The sequence below is a fragment of the Hippoglossus hippoglossus genome, chromosome 6 (assembly GCF_009819705.1).
Source record: "Hippoglossus hippoglossus isolate fHipHip1 chromosome 6, fHipHip1.pri, whole genome shotgun sequence".
Taxonomy (NCBI): Eukaryota; Metazoa; Chordata; class Actinopteri; order Pleuronectiformes; family Pleuronectidae; genus Hippoglossus; species Hippoglossus hippoglossus.
Genome location: NC_047156.1, coordinates 25,284,203 through 25,296,430, shown reverse-complemented (window position 1 = coordinate 25,296,430; position 12,228 = coordinate 25,284,203). Strand labels below are relative to the sequence as shown.

Below are 12,228 nucleotides of genomic sequence, written 5' to 3'. Positions count from 1 at the left end.
CTGGGCTTACGGACACTTGGATGACACCACAGGAGCAGTATGAAGTCATGTTATGTTTATTTATTTTATTATTTGTATTTATTTTAATTTTTTACGTTTGGAGATGGAGACAAACTATCCCTATAAATCTGGTGATGCGTTGTTTGAGGGAATAATGGTGTTGAACACTGAGCTGTAATCAACAAAGAGCTTTCTCACATATGTGAGAAAGCTCAGGTGGGTGTCCAGGTGGGTGAGCGCTGTGTGGGTTACCAAGGCGATGGCTTTGTCCATGGACCTGTTCGGTCTGTAGGTTGTCACTTTAAGATATTGAGTGATGGCTGTGATCTTTCTAGAAGCGTGTAAGAAGAACAATCACCCTTTTTTTGCCAAGTATGTTTTTAAACACACAGGAATTTGACCTCCCCTTTACCCATTTGTGAACAGTGAACATACACAAACTACACTCTTTCACACGGCCTTTTCAAGGCGGGATTGTTGCACTTTTATTCTGCCTCTGTTATCTATATAAAAAAAAGGCATAAACACATAATAAGGGGGCATTGTTGTTCTGTCTTTAGCAGAGGCTGGATCCACATACTTGCCGAGTGCAGAGCTGGGTGGGCTGGGCGGATGCTGATGATCTGTTACACATCACGCCTCTGATTCTGGAATGCCTGCTGTCTATCTTAAATTACACACTGGGGTCGGCATTATATTGAGTTGGTTGGTTCAGTCCAAGCGAGCAAAGACATACGATTGAAGGGTGTCCATAACGATATGACATCAGGATCTCTGTATGAAGGAGACTACTAGGAGCAGTGAACTCAGACATACACCATGGACTTTAGAGGATGGGGGTGTTCAAACACCCTTCCACCCTCAGTCCAGGAAATAGAGCCAATAGCCTTTTAGTATGAATTAGTATTTAAACTCTAGGCCACAGTTGCCCCAGTGCTTTATCATTGAGTTTTAAATATAACTTTACTAATCAAATCTGAACCAAATGGGGAACTGCATCATATCGTGTCTTGACTATTGCATCATCCTTCTCACAGGATGCCTGACAGCTTACACACTGGAGACAGCACACAAGATAAGATCCAAACTGCAGTGAATCTAAGGATATATCACATCAAAGTCCCATGACAAGAGAAAAAGCCACATGCTGAGTCCTTCACTCTGAAACCTGCTGTGTCTCAAAGGGTGAGTCTGGCATTCAGTCAGCTCTTCAAAGAAAACACCTTGTTGTGCGCATCCCACCATTGCATCTGTCTCACACAAGATTCACGTGACAGAGACAGACTGTGCTAATCTGCACCACATTTCCTCTCTGTCTTTGATTTATGCTTATGTTGCTACATTCTCAACTGGTAGTTTGCAAAGACATTTGCTATGGGATCACATGACCATATGCTTCCATCTAGTGGTCATCCACCTGTACTCCACTGACCACAGGGGAGGAGTCAGTGTACAGGGAGAGGACCACCCATTTCCCTCATGCTATTATATGGGTTAAATCATATCAAATCAAATAACTTGTCTTTCAGGGGCAATTGTTGACTGTGTTGTGTATTAATTAGCTTAAATAACAGTTTGTACGAAGCCACATCGTTGTTAATTATTTCAAAGAGACCATTTGATTGCTGTGAACAACAGTGCCACACACAAAGTTCCATTCACCTCCATTTTTATTTTTGGTGGCAGCGGAAATCGGAGAGATTGATATCTCTATAACCTGGGCATACGAGCTACTGACCACGTAACTACATTTTCCCCGGTCTGATTACAGCTGGGGGCATTTGATGCATATCCCCCCCCCCTCTCTCTCTCTCCTGTCAATGTCGGTTCAGGCAGAAGTCTTACCACTGCATTTTAGCAACAAAACATGAATTTTTTATAATTTTTCTCTATCAGTCAGTTTCCTTATCAGCAAAGACAGACAGCTGGTTTCATTTTATGGACTAAATTTCATGAATTGGAAAGTGCTAGAACCAGATGGCGCTAAAAGTGTGGTTAATCATCAATGAATGTAGCCAGTGCGATTATTTAGTGCACAGTGTCATGTGCTAAGATGTGTGCCTTCCATGTCACAGCTGTTATGATACAGTTGAATAAGTTGGGCGTGGGAAGCCCCATTAGCTTGCTGAAAGCTTTGCTGATCTTCAAGAGGCTCTTGTGGTTAGTGGCCGCAAAGCAAACTGAAGAAAACTAAAGAACTGGTCCAATGATGCTACAGGGCAGCAGGATGACAAGTGTTTTAGCTTTTCTGTTGACAGCGTCTGTAAACCTATATGCTGCCTTGACTCTAACTGCTGTTATTGTCGGGTTTAATACCAAGACTCAAAAATAACTTCAAGCATTAACGATCTCTCACTATGTGGAGTAGATTCAGCAGAAAAGGTGAAACTCAACAACCCCTGTTTTAAGATTTTAATCAAAGGGCTAAATAAGTTGACTTCCATGGGTCAACTATCTTATTTTTTATTTTTAATATTTACACATGTACAGAAGCTGATAGTGTTTTTTCTCAAGTCAGGGCATGGAACGTTTATTCGGAATTCCTTCTCAAACAATGAAGTTCACACCCGAACACTCATCGCTCCACTTGTCACCAGTGCTGTGTCTAACCCGCAACTGAGGTCAAAGTTTCTCATGTAGTACAAGATGTAGCGTCAAATACAACAAAATTAACTTTGACCATTAATGACCATTTAACTTTCTGTTTACCATTGTTGTCGCTATGTCCTCTGTGCAACTCTAACATTGATATCAAATCGAAATCTCCACACATACCTAACCTCTTGTTGAGGCCACTAATAAGTCACATTAAAAAACACCACCAGTGAGGAGCTCAAGGGTCAGAGTTACTGTACCATGACGATGTTCTTGTTACCGGAGGTATTTACCCTTCATTTACACGAAGCTGGCCTTTTGTTTTAGCCTTTGTCCTATGCTAATACCTGAAACACTGGGAGACCTGGCACTACCTGACCTCCTCTTGATTCAAAGCTGGATAGACAAACAAAAGCTCTCTTGTCTAAGCTGCAAGAAAAATGCACAAGACACATTTGCTTTCCAAGACGATGGCTTTGCTTCAAATATGACAATTGTGGCTAATGTACAAACTGGATCAGTTGTCCAACATACAAAAGGTCCTGTGTCCATTTCAAAACCAACTCTTGGAATCTGCACAAATGCTGAGCAGCCTGACGAACAGGGAGGTACACTGTAGGCTATGACTATGTCTATATCATGAGAAAATAAGCAATTGAAAAAAACTCAAGTTACAAAATTATTGAATAATCTTTCAAAAAATATACTAAACACTTAATGAATTCATTTAGTCACACTCATAAAACCATGATAATCTGTTACCATTTGATTCTGGTCTGAATCAGTTACCCGTTATTACAAGCCTGAAGAAGTGACTGCCTGTATTTCTCACTTGCATCAAGTCTTAACAAGCCATTTAATATGGAACTCAGCATTTCAGATTAAATCCGGCAGGGGATGACAATATCTGCATGTGATGACACATCATTTGTGTGTAGCTCAATGTGACTTCTACAAATAAGTCACACATCACTTGACTCCGATATACATCAGTTACAATAGAGAAAAAAAACACTAATGAACTTTAATGTTCTGCACAACTGGGTTTAATTGGGTTGACTTCGTGACAATATGTGAAAACAGAAGGAGAAACTACAAGAGGAACATTTAGCCTTTGAGACGCTTTATGGACACTGTACTGACGTGCGACTGTTTACCTGATCAAAGCCTTAACATTTATTGTGAAACCTTGTTTTAGTCTCTCTCTTGTTGGATTGTCAGATAGTGTACAATATGGGAAAATAATAATTAATGAAGTGCAAGTGTTGGCAGCCTGACGTGTTCACACATCTGCGAGTGTTTTGTGTTCCCACTTTCCCAAATTCTTGTGTTATTTGGGATGAGGAGAAAAGAAGGGGAAACATCAACGTTGGAGTCAGCTGTGTACACTTGCACACCCCATGATGCCAGACCTTCTGAGCATTCTCACCCCCACACACACGTACAAATACACCACATGCCCCCTCTTTATTCACTTTCTGTGTCTTGCCTGACTTTATATCAAAGAGCACTTCTAGTTGAAGATGTTTGATACAGTGTGACCACACTCGAGATCTTTTGCCACACACCATTAAACTGTACTACCGCTTCCACTCAAACAGCCTGTCTTTTGTGGAACCCATGCACACTTTGGGCATTTTACATTCCACAGTGGCTTACTTTTAGCTCTTACTGCTGTAAGTAAATAGCCCTGTACTTCACTTTATCTTGCTCCGTCAGAAAAACTCAAAGAACAAAATCATTTCAAAAGGCTTGCATGTGACCATCCTCACTTACGGTACAACCTCACACAGCAGCTTGTTTGAAACTTTGATTTTATTGGTGTCACAAAGTCCGACTGAAGAACTGAGATGACACTTGACTTACCGTAAATGCAGGATTGACTGACCCCTGGTCCTTGAGCCCGAGCTCTATTTTCTCCTCTGTCGTGAGTTGCATTCTGGATCAGAATGCAAGGTGTTGTGCAGTTGCTTCTGAGGACCTAAGTGAAGTCTGCTCAAACACACAGACACGCGGTGGGGGTCTAACCCGCAGACTGAGAACAGACCTAGGAGGACAAGTGACCGCCTCGTATCACCAGGGAAACAGAGTATCGCAGTCAAAAAGAGAGCGGCTGTGTTATTTTGTAATCTCCTCCGTGGCTCTAAGATGTTTCTGTTCTGACGCTAAGTGAATGTAGGCTTTTGTTACACTGACTTACAGTCATGTGCCTGCTGGTGTGTGACGAGTGGATCCTAAGAGAGTAGACAAGCACGTTTGTCACATGAATTACTTTGTCATACACATTAGGATGATCTCCTCTTATCATATCTTACCTAGTATTTTTTGGGATGAATATCATGGTGGAGTGTTTCGGTGCATGGATCTTTGTTGTCTAATTTGATTCATGGCTGTTTCTCCACCTTTTTACCTGCGCTATGATGGACCCCATGTTATCACGTGTCACATAATGATGCCTGACCATTGTAGAGGATGACACTGTCATTAATATCACGTTATGTCTCGAACAGAATATTGTGTTACACTCACATGAACTCACATTAATCATTTCTCACTCTGGGACTAATGCCTGCAGTGATGCTCTATTACAACTCAATTTAAAACTTATCACAAAATTTTAGCAACTTGCCTTCACAAAGGATCTTTTTATTATATCTTTCCTTACCACCAGTAGTAAAGGTTGTTTCATCACGAGTTGAATCTTTCCAAAGTGCTCCGTCAAATCTTTGCAATGCATTTGTATCTCTGAATTAGTCAGCATAGTTATCAATATAATGTATCACTATATAAAGTATGTTTTATTATTTTTGATGGTCCACAGACAGTAATACTTTAATTCACCATCTCGTAAAAAGTAGTTTTGTCAGTTTTAATGATATCCTCAATGTTACTTATCATACATACACTGACGTCTCCCACATTTAACAATACGTTTATATTATATCAGCTTGGATTATTTTAACTTTTTGGTCTTACATTCAGACAAATGTTCATCCATCCGGAGACAGGTCGGGCCAATCACAACCAAAAATGAAATAGGTTTGATATGATGACTGACAGAGGAGAACCTGGACAACCTGGATGGCTGCTGCTGATGTGGAGAGCTCGACTATCCAACACTGGGTTTTGAGGTACACATTTTTGGTAATTGTGATCCCCTCTAAGGGTTAGGTTAAAAATGCTATGGTTGACCTATTCACAATAAAAAACCTGAAGAAATCTACCAAGATTTATGATGATCAGATCCCCACTCTAACCCCAATCAACTATGCAATTTAAATTCAAATTGGATTAAAACCTGTTTGAGTTATTGCTATGAACTGCCTGTTACTGTGTAGCACCCGTGCAGCACCCATGTGAGAACAATCCAGATAGACAGTTAACATGTGAAGGCGTCTGCAAAAGAGTTTGCAGACGCCTTCACAAATGCAAATGGTTATGTGCATGATAATCAATTTTATCTGGTCTTTAATGTCAAATGTTCTTTGGTCTGTACAGTCTTCAAAATTTGAGACCTCATCTGACCCAAAAGTACTAATATTCACTTCTCCTTTTTCCATGCATGCCCAGAAATTTGAGACGCTCTGGATATGAAATAAACTGGAATACCACACTCAATATCACTGTCTCACATGCTGGATGGGAAACAATTTTCTTGCTTAGGGGATGAGAAATCAATTCCCTCCTATGTCATGGCATCTTTGGGAGACTTGACATGAGAGGGCAGTTACTGAGAAATGGTTCTTCTGGGCCAGGAGCCGCTGTAGCGATATGCTACATGTGAGGGATTTGCAGAGACACAAGTTGACACAGGTTCGATTGCAATAAAAATTGAACCACAAGTCAACTAGTTTAACCAAGTAGTAGCAAAACCTAGTGCTGGAAAGAAATTGATGAAAGTTATGTGCTGATATTGACATATGACAACTCTTTACCATGCAAGAAAAATTCGGAGCTTTAATTTCCTTACCACAAAGAAATGGAGGTTGCTATTTACTGTAAATTTAATATCTATATAATATAATTTTTTACTGATTGATATATTTAATATTATTTCACTCTGACATGATCTTGATTGAAACACTCACCAACAAACCTGACTGTCAAATCTGCTTTGACGACATTTTTCAGCTGACTCTTATGTTTTATTAGCAATTTTAATTTACAAATATATTTATTCATCTATAAATAATAGACTACATTAAAAAGTAACCTTTTTTTGATGACATGTTCTTCTGTAGTGTCAGCTTTACTTGATTGGCACATCCAGCCCATCAGAATTGAGAATTTATTTATTTATTTTGTATTGGAAACTTTAATTTAAAATTTATCTCACTTTATACCATAGTTTTGTGTTATATGTGTTTAACGTTGTGCTAGCTCTGATAAAGGTCTCATATTTTTCAACAGTTTTAATGCAGTAACTAAAAGATATAAATTGTATTGCAATCTATTTTAGAAACAATCTTTTTTAGGGAAAGAAGGGGTCAGCCAAATCCATGCTTTGCATGTAGTTTTACAGTAAAATAAGAATTTACTGTAGAAGAAATAGAAAATCAATAAGTTCTCATCAATGAAGATTTTGAAAAGTGTGAAAATATTTTAGGTTCGACGCTGTAGCTGGTCCAAGACATCCGTTGAGCCGTGATCTCTCAGTGTGACCCACGACACTTCCCCCCTCACACAGCCAATAGAACGAGGTCATATTTTCCCCAGACCATCCTAGACTGTGGTCTGAGTGATCCATACTGAAATACATTCTCAAGCATCTCAGGCGTTCACACTTGTACTTGTAATCAGGTGACCATACTGTATATGGACAAGAACATCAGGCCTGAAGAGGGCCTTGGCGAACATGAAAGGCCGTCAGTGTTTTGCCCAGGACAACCTTTTTTTTTTCTTTTCTCATGTCTCACTTTTCTCATGTACCTTCATCATCACCACAAAGAGGCCCCAAGGTCATGGTATTTCATGTATTTCCCAAGGTCGGAAGACAGTCATGTCATTTTAAATTACACCACAGAAACATCAACAACCACAGGTCCCACAAGTTTAAAAATTCTTAAATCCTTGATGAGTTTTACTTTTTTCCATTAACACAGGTCATTCTGTCGCTTGACGACTGGTTCCTGTTCCTATCTCAGTGCAGCTGGCAGAGTTTTTCACAAGGCTGCTGTTGAAATAGTGTGCAGCAGGTGTTAAAAAACATTTGACATGGTGCTATTTGCACTGAAAATACTCTTTGTACCTTAAGCCTCTTACAGTTCACAACAGTGTTGATTAAGCTATACTTCATTTGCAGAAGACAGTGACCAAAAGATAGCACAAAACAAAAACGTGTACTCCATATTGAAACAAATAGTGGTAACAAATATGTGTGCACATGTTTTTCCGTGAAACCCAACAGTGTAATGTGTTACCAATCGTCTCTAACAATCACGCAGATCCGCTAGACAGTGTCTAACAAAACATGTGAGTAACTAACCATGGACCCTCATGATGCTCAGAACGAAAGAAGACGTATGGGCAAGCAAGTGATCAAGATGAGCGTAACTGTCGCCTCATGAGACAGCTGCACTCTACCTATAGACTTTGACACTGCTCAAAGAGATAAAAACCTTGTCTCAGTTTTTAGAAAGATAATCATTCGCCAAAATGATAAACTGAGCAGGTTTATCGTTTAATTTCTAACTGTTTTAGTTTGACCTTGGTTTAACCAAAACAACAACCACATAGTTGCACATTTTTCAGTGTCATCGTCTATTAATATAGCCAGCGTGTGTAATTCTTACAGGGGCCATTATCGCTCATGCATTAATACATTTGTCGTCTAAACTAGACCGGAGGATAATTTAACCCAATCCAATTTATGGTAAACCACAAAGTACAACAGTGTGATGGGCCAAAAATCACAAACAAGACGGATGTTACATTTTTTGTTTTTGTCTTGACCAGATATAATCACCCAATCTCCATGTTCAACCTCCTAAATGTCTGGATGTTAAGTTATCAGAATAAAGAGCTGAGCAAAAGTTAGTGGGAGCTCAGCTCAGAGCTCCTCCAAGACGATTGTTTACGTGACTCTACTTTATCCTTTGTTTTAACTGGTTTCACTTGCCTTAGTGAAAAGGATTAACTGGGATAAATTGACTGACAATGACGGCATCTGTGGTGAAAACAACTCCCATGATCCCATAAGCCACATCATGATCCGCCCAAAGTGCATCCTTTGTTGTGTCTTTTTGGTTTTGGTACATAGCAGGATGTCCGTGAGGTGTGCCGATTCAAGGAATGTGGTAAGATTTACTGCATTCCTGAAGAGCTGACACTGTGGAAAAGCTGATGCAATAATGTATGTCATTCACCTCGTTCACATAGCTGTCTAAGTTGACAACCTGTCCAGGGTTTGCTCCACAACATGCAAGCCTCAAAGAAGTGGAAGAGATAATGAAAGGATGGGTGTTTCACGATTTGTGATTGAACTTTAGACTGTAAAAGTCTTGTGTTGACTGCTGTGGCACCAATATCAGTCATTTAGAATTCAGCCTTTGAAACTTTCCCAACAATTGAAATCTAATCTGACCCATACACATTTACATTCCCTTCTCCTTTCACCGTGCATAGAATGTGAGATGCTTTGGATATAAAACAAAGATGAATACTATGTTCAATATCACTGTCCTGCATAAAAAACGGGAACCCATTTTCTTGCTTAGGGAATGAGAAATCAATTCAGTCCTATGTCATGGCATCTTTGGAAGACTTGTCATTAGAGAAAAGTCACTGTGGTTCTTCTGGGCCAGAAGCAGCTGACGGCTGATGGTTTTCTGAGCTTGGTATTTGGAAAATGAAAATTCTATGTCACACAACATAAGCTCACATGCTAGACACGTGGGAGGGTCGGAAAATGATGTGAAATGCACTTGTTAACCCTTGCTCCTGATAGAAATGAATGGGAGTTGTAACAGCAAAATGTCCAAGATGTAAATATCACCTATCCACTTTATCATGCAAGAAGACAAATTCAGGATGTGTGAATTCATTTCCCAAGAGAAACAGAGCTTGATATTCACATGTAATATTTCTTTACCACTAAGTCAGTCTGATATCACCTTCTTATTAGCATTTTTTCTGCTGTGATGTAATTTTTCATCTGACTCTGCATGTTTTCCTACCTAGCAAACAGCATTTATCAAGCAATATGTGTTTAAGCAGGTTTACATAAAATGCCAGTCAGAAATGTAATATATGCAATATATACCCAACACCTGACAGCCAATCAGAACTGAGAATTTGTATTGGGATTTATGAATGTTCTGATGAACAAACAATGATGAGTAGTTTCTATCTGAGGCAACATGTTATATAGCCTACACACTGTTGAAACTGGTCATCTCAGCATTCAGACCATAGTGGACTGGACTCAAAATTCAACGTACAGACTCAGACTGTTGAAGTTGTATGGTTCTTTGTTGTAAAAGTTGCACTTGATCTTAGGCAGGGAACACAGGGGTGCAGAGCTGGAGTCTGACAGGCAGATGCTGAAGCAAACAACGATTTCCAAACCAGGCAGTTTGATTGGTTTAGTTATTTCACTTTGTATTTAGTTGCAGTTGGTGTCCATCTTGTTTACCCATGTTTGTTATTTAGTCTGGCCAAACCTCTTTGTATGTGGCCTCATGTCTTGGTCCCAAACATTAGGGTCACTGTAGTTGGGGTGTGAATGGGTGTTGAGCTGTCTGGGGTGAGAAAAGGCTTTGTAGGTGGCTGGAAGCTGGTGTCTTAAACCACCGCCCCTGTTAAGTGATGTTTTTTTAATGTAGCTGCACAAACACACACACACACACACACACACACACACACACACACACACACACACACACACACACACACACACACAGGCTGGATTCGCACTTCATTAGAATGATACAGTCACAAAACAGTTTGAAGAGAATGATAGACAGCAGGCGGAAATGGTTTGTTCACTTGTTAGTTCTTTTATCAAACAGTATACATACTACATACTTGATTTTAAAGATAGTCCTACTGTATCTATGGGACTTTTGGTTAACCATACAGGCTACTGTTGAAACAGCTGAGACACTTAGTGAACTGCCTTAAAATGACATAACATAGAGTTAGTCTTGTACAAAGTTATCTGTTGCCATTACTGAAATGGCCTGCTTAAGACTTGCTGATGTGTAATGTTGCAGTCTGACCAAAATGTAGTTGCAGCCCCTAACCCTAACCCTGCCACTGCCTCAAGGATGAGCTCCTCTCGTCCACTGCCAGTTTTTTCTAATATATATATTTGTAATATTTAATTTTCGCCTCGCTTTATACCACAACCTAACCCTTGTGGACACTTTCTTTCAAATATTTTACTCTCAAAACCAATTGCAAATGAAACATCAAAAAACGAGTGGAAAGTGGAAAAATGACATTAACACTACCGGCCCGAACAGCAGCATCTGATGTCAACAATGTATGAGTACGAACAAAGACATTTGTTCAGGCCTCACAGACATTTAGATTCCAAGAAGAGATAAATGAAACCGTATCTCCTGTCCCAATAAGGATTTATGACACTTAATAGATCATGAAGTGGAACAATCAGCACCTTTAGTTTAAAAGTGGTGGGAAACAAAGCTGCCACGAGTCAATGATGAATCCAAGCACGGAGCTGAACTGAGGTGAACTATTTTCCATACAACACACAAACCTGTGAATGGTTCAGACTGAAAACCTATTTTTGTCCACAGGGTGACAGTAAATCCTAACACAAGATATGTCGCTGCAGGCGCCTGAGCTGGTGAACACACAGAGGGCAAGACACACTGTGTTCATAAGGAAGACGAATTCCACATCCCAATGGAGTGATGTGGCACTAACACGTTCAGACACAGACCTGCACCAAGTCAAGTCTCAGGCTGCACACATCACCTCTGGGTCCTGTGTAAGTACAGGGGTTTTATTGCAGCATGATAAATGAAACTAAATTTCACAAGGAGATAAAGTGACAGTGTTATTGTTGTAACGAGTGTGATACCCAGACAGAGTGCTTGCTGCAGTGTACATATACACATGTTGTTGCCAGCTCTTAGATTTTTTTACGACTTGTGGACTCACTTGAAAGGGGATGGACACATGTCTTTGTTTGGATGCACCAGTGGTATATTTGATACCTCATCAGTTTTTATTGAAATTGTTTTACAGCTTATTTTTTTCATTTTTTCACATTATCTCTTTGCCTGTTTTTAGTAGTTTTGAATGAGTATTTGTTTGTCGTTTAAGCTGAATTCATCCAGTTTGAACGTGCTCTCAGTGCAGCAGTGACCCAGTGCCACACCACATACTAAACTAAATTCCTTAATTGAATGTTCAGATGTAATATGACGTTACGATGATGACGAACATATGATGTTCGTCATCATCATATAGGCCATCATGTGAAATACCAGGAGCGCGAGAAAATGTGTGTGTGTTGTGTGTGTGTGTCCTCCACATACACACGCACACACAAAGGCCCCAGGGCTCTGCCCCCACTCACTCGCTCAGGGCGACACACAGAGTGAGACAAGAGGAGCGTTTTAACGTAAAGTTACTTAGTTGAAGAACAGTGGTTTGTACCGT

General features: G+C 39.9%; 1 protein-coding gene across 1 annotated transcript in view; it reads right to left on the bottom strand.

The window, feature by feature from the left end:
• si:dkey-106n21.1 (solute carrier family 23 member 2) overlaps window positions 1-4,740 on the bottom strand; it is a 41,798-nt gene extending 37,058 nt beyond the window's left edge. Inside the window, exon 1 of the mRNA XM_034588904.1 lies at window positions 4,462-4,740. Coding sequence (XP_034444795.1) covers window positions 4,462-4,533 — 72 coding nt within the window. The 5' untranslated portion in view covers window positions 4,534-4,740. The remainder of the gene's footprint in view (window positions 1-4,461) is intronic.
• Window positions 4,741-12,228: the final 7,488 nt, after the last annotated feature.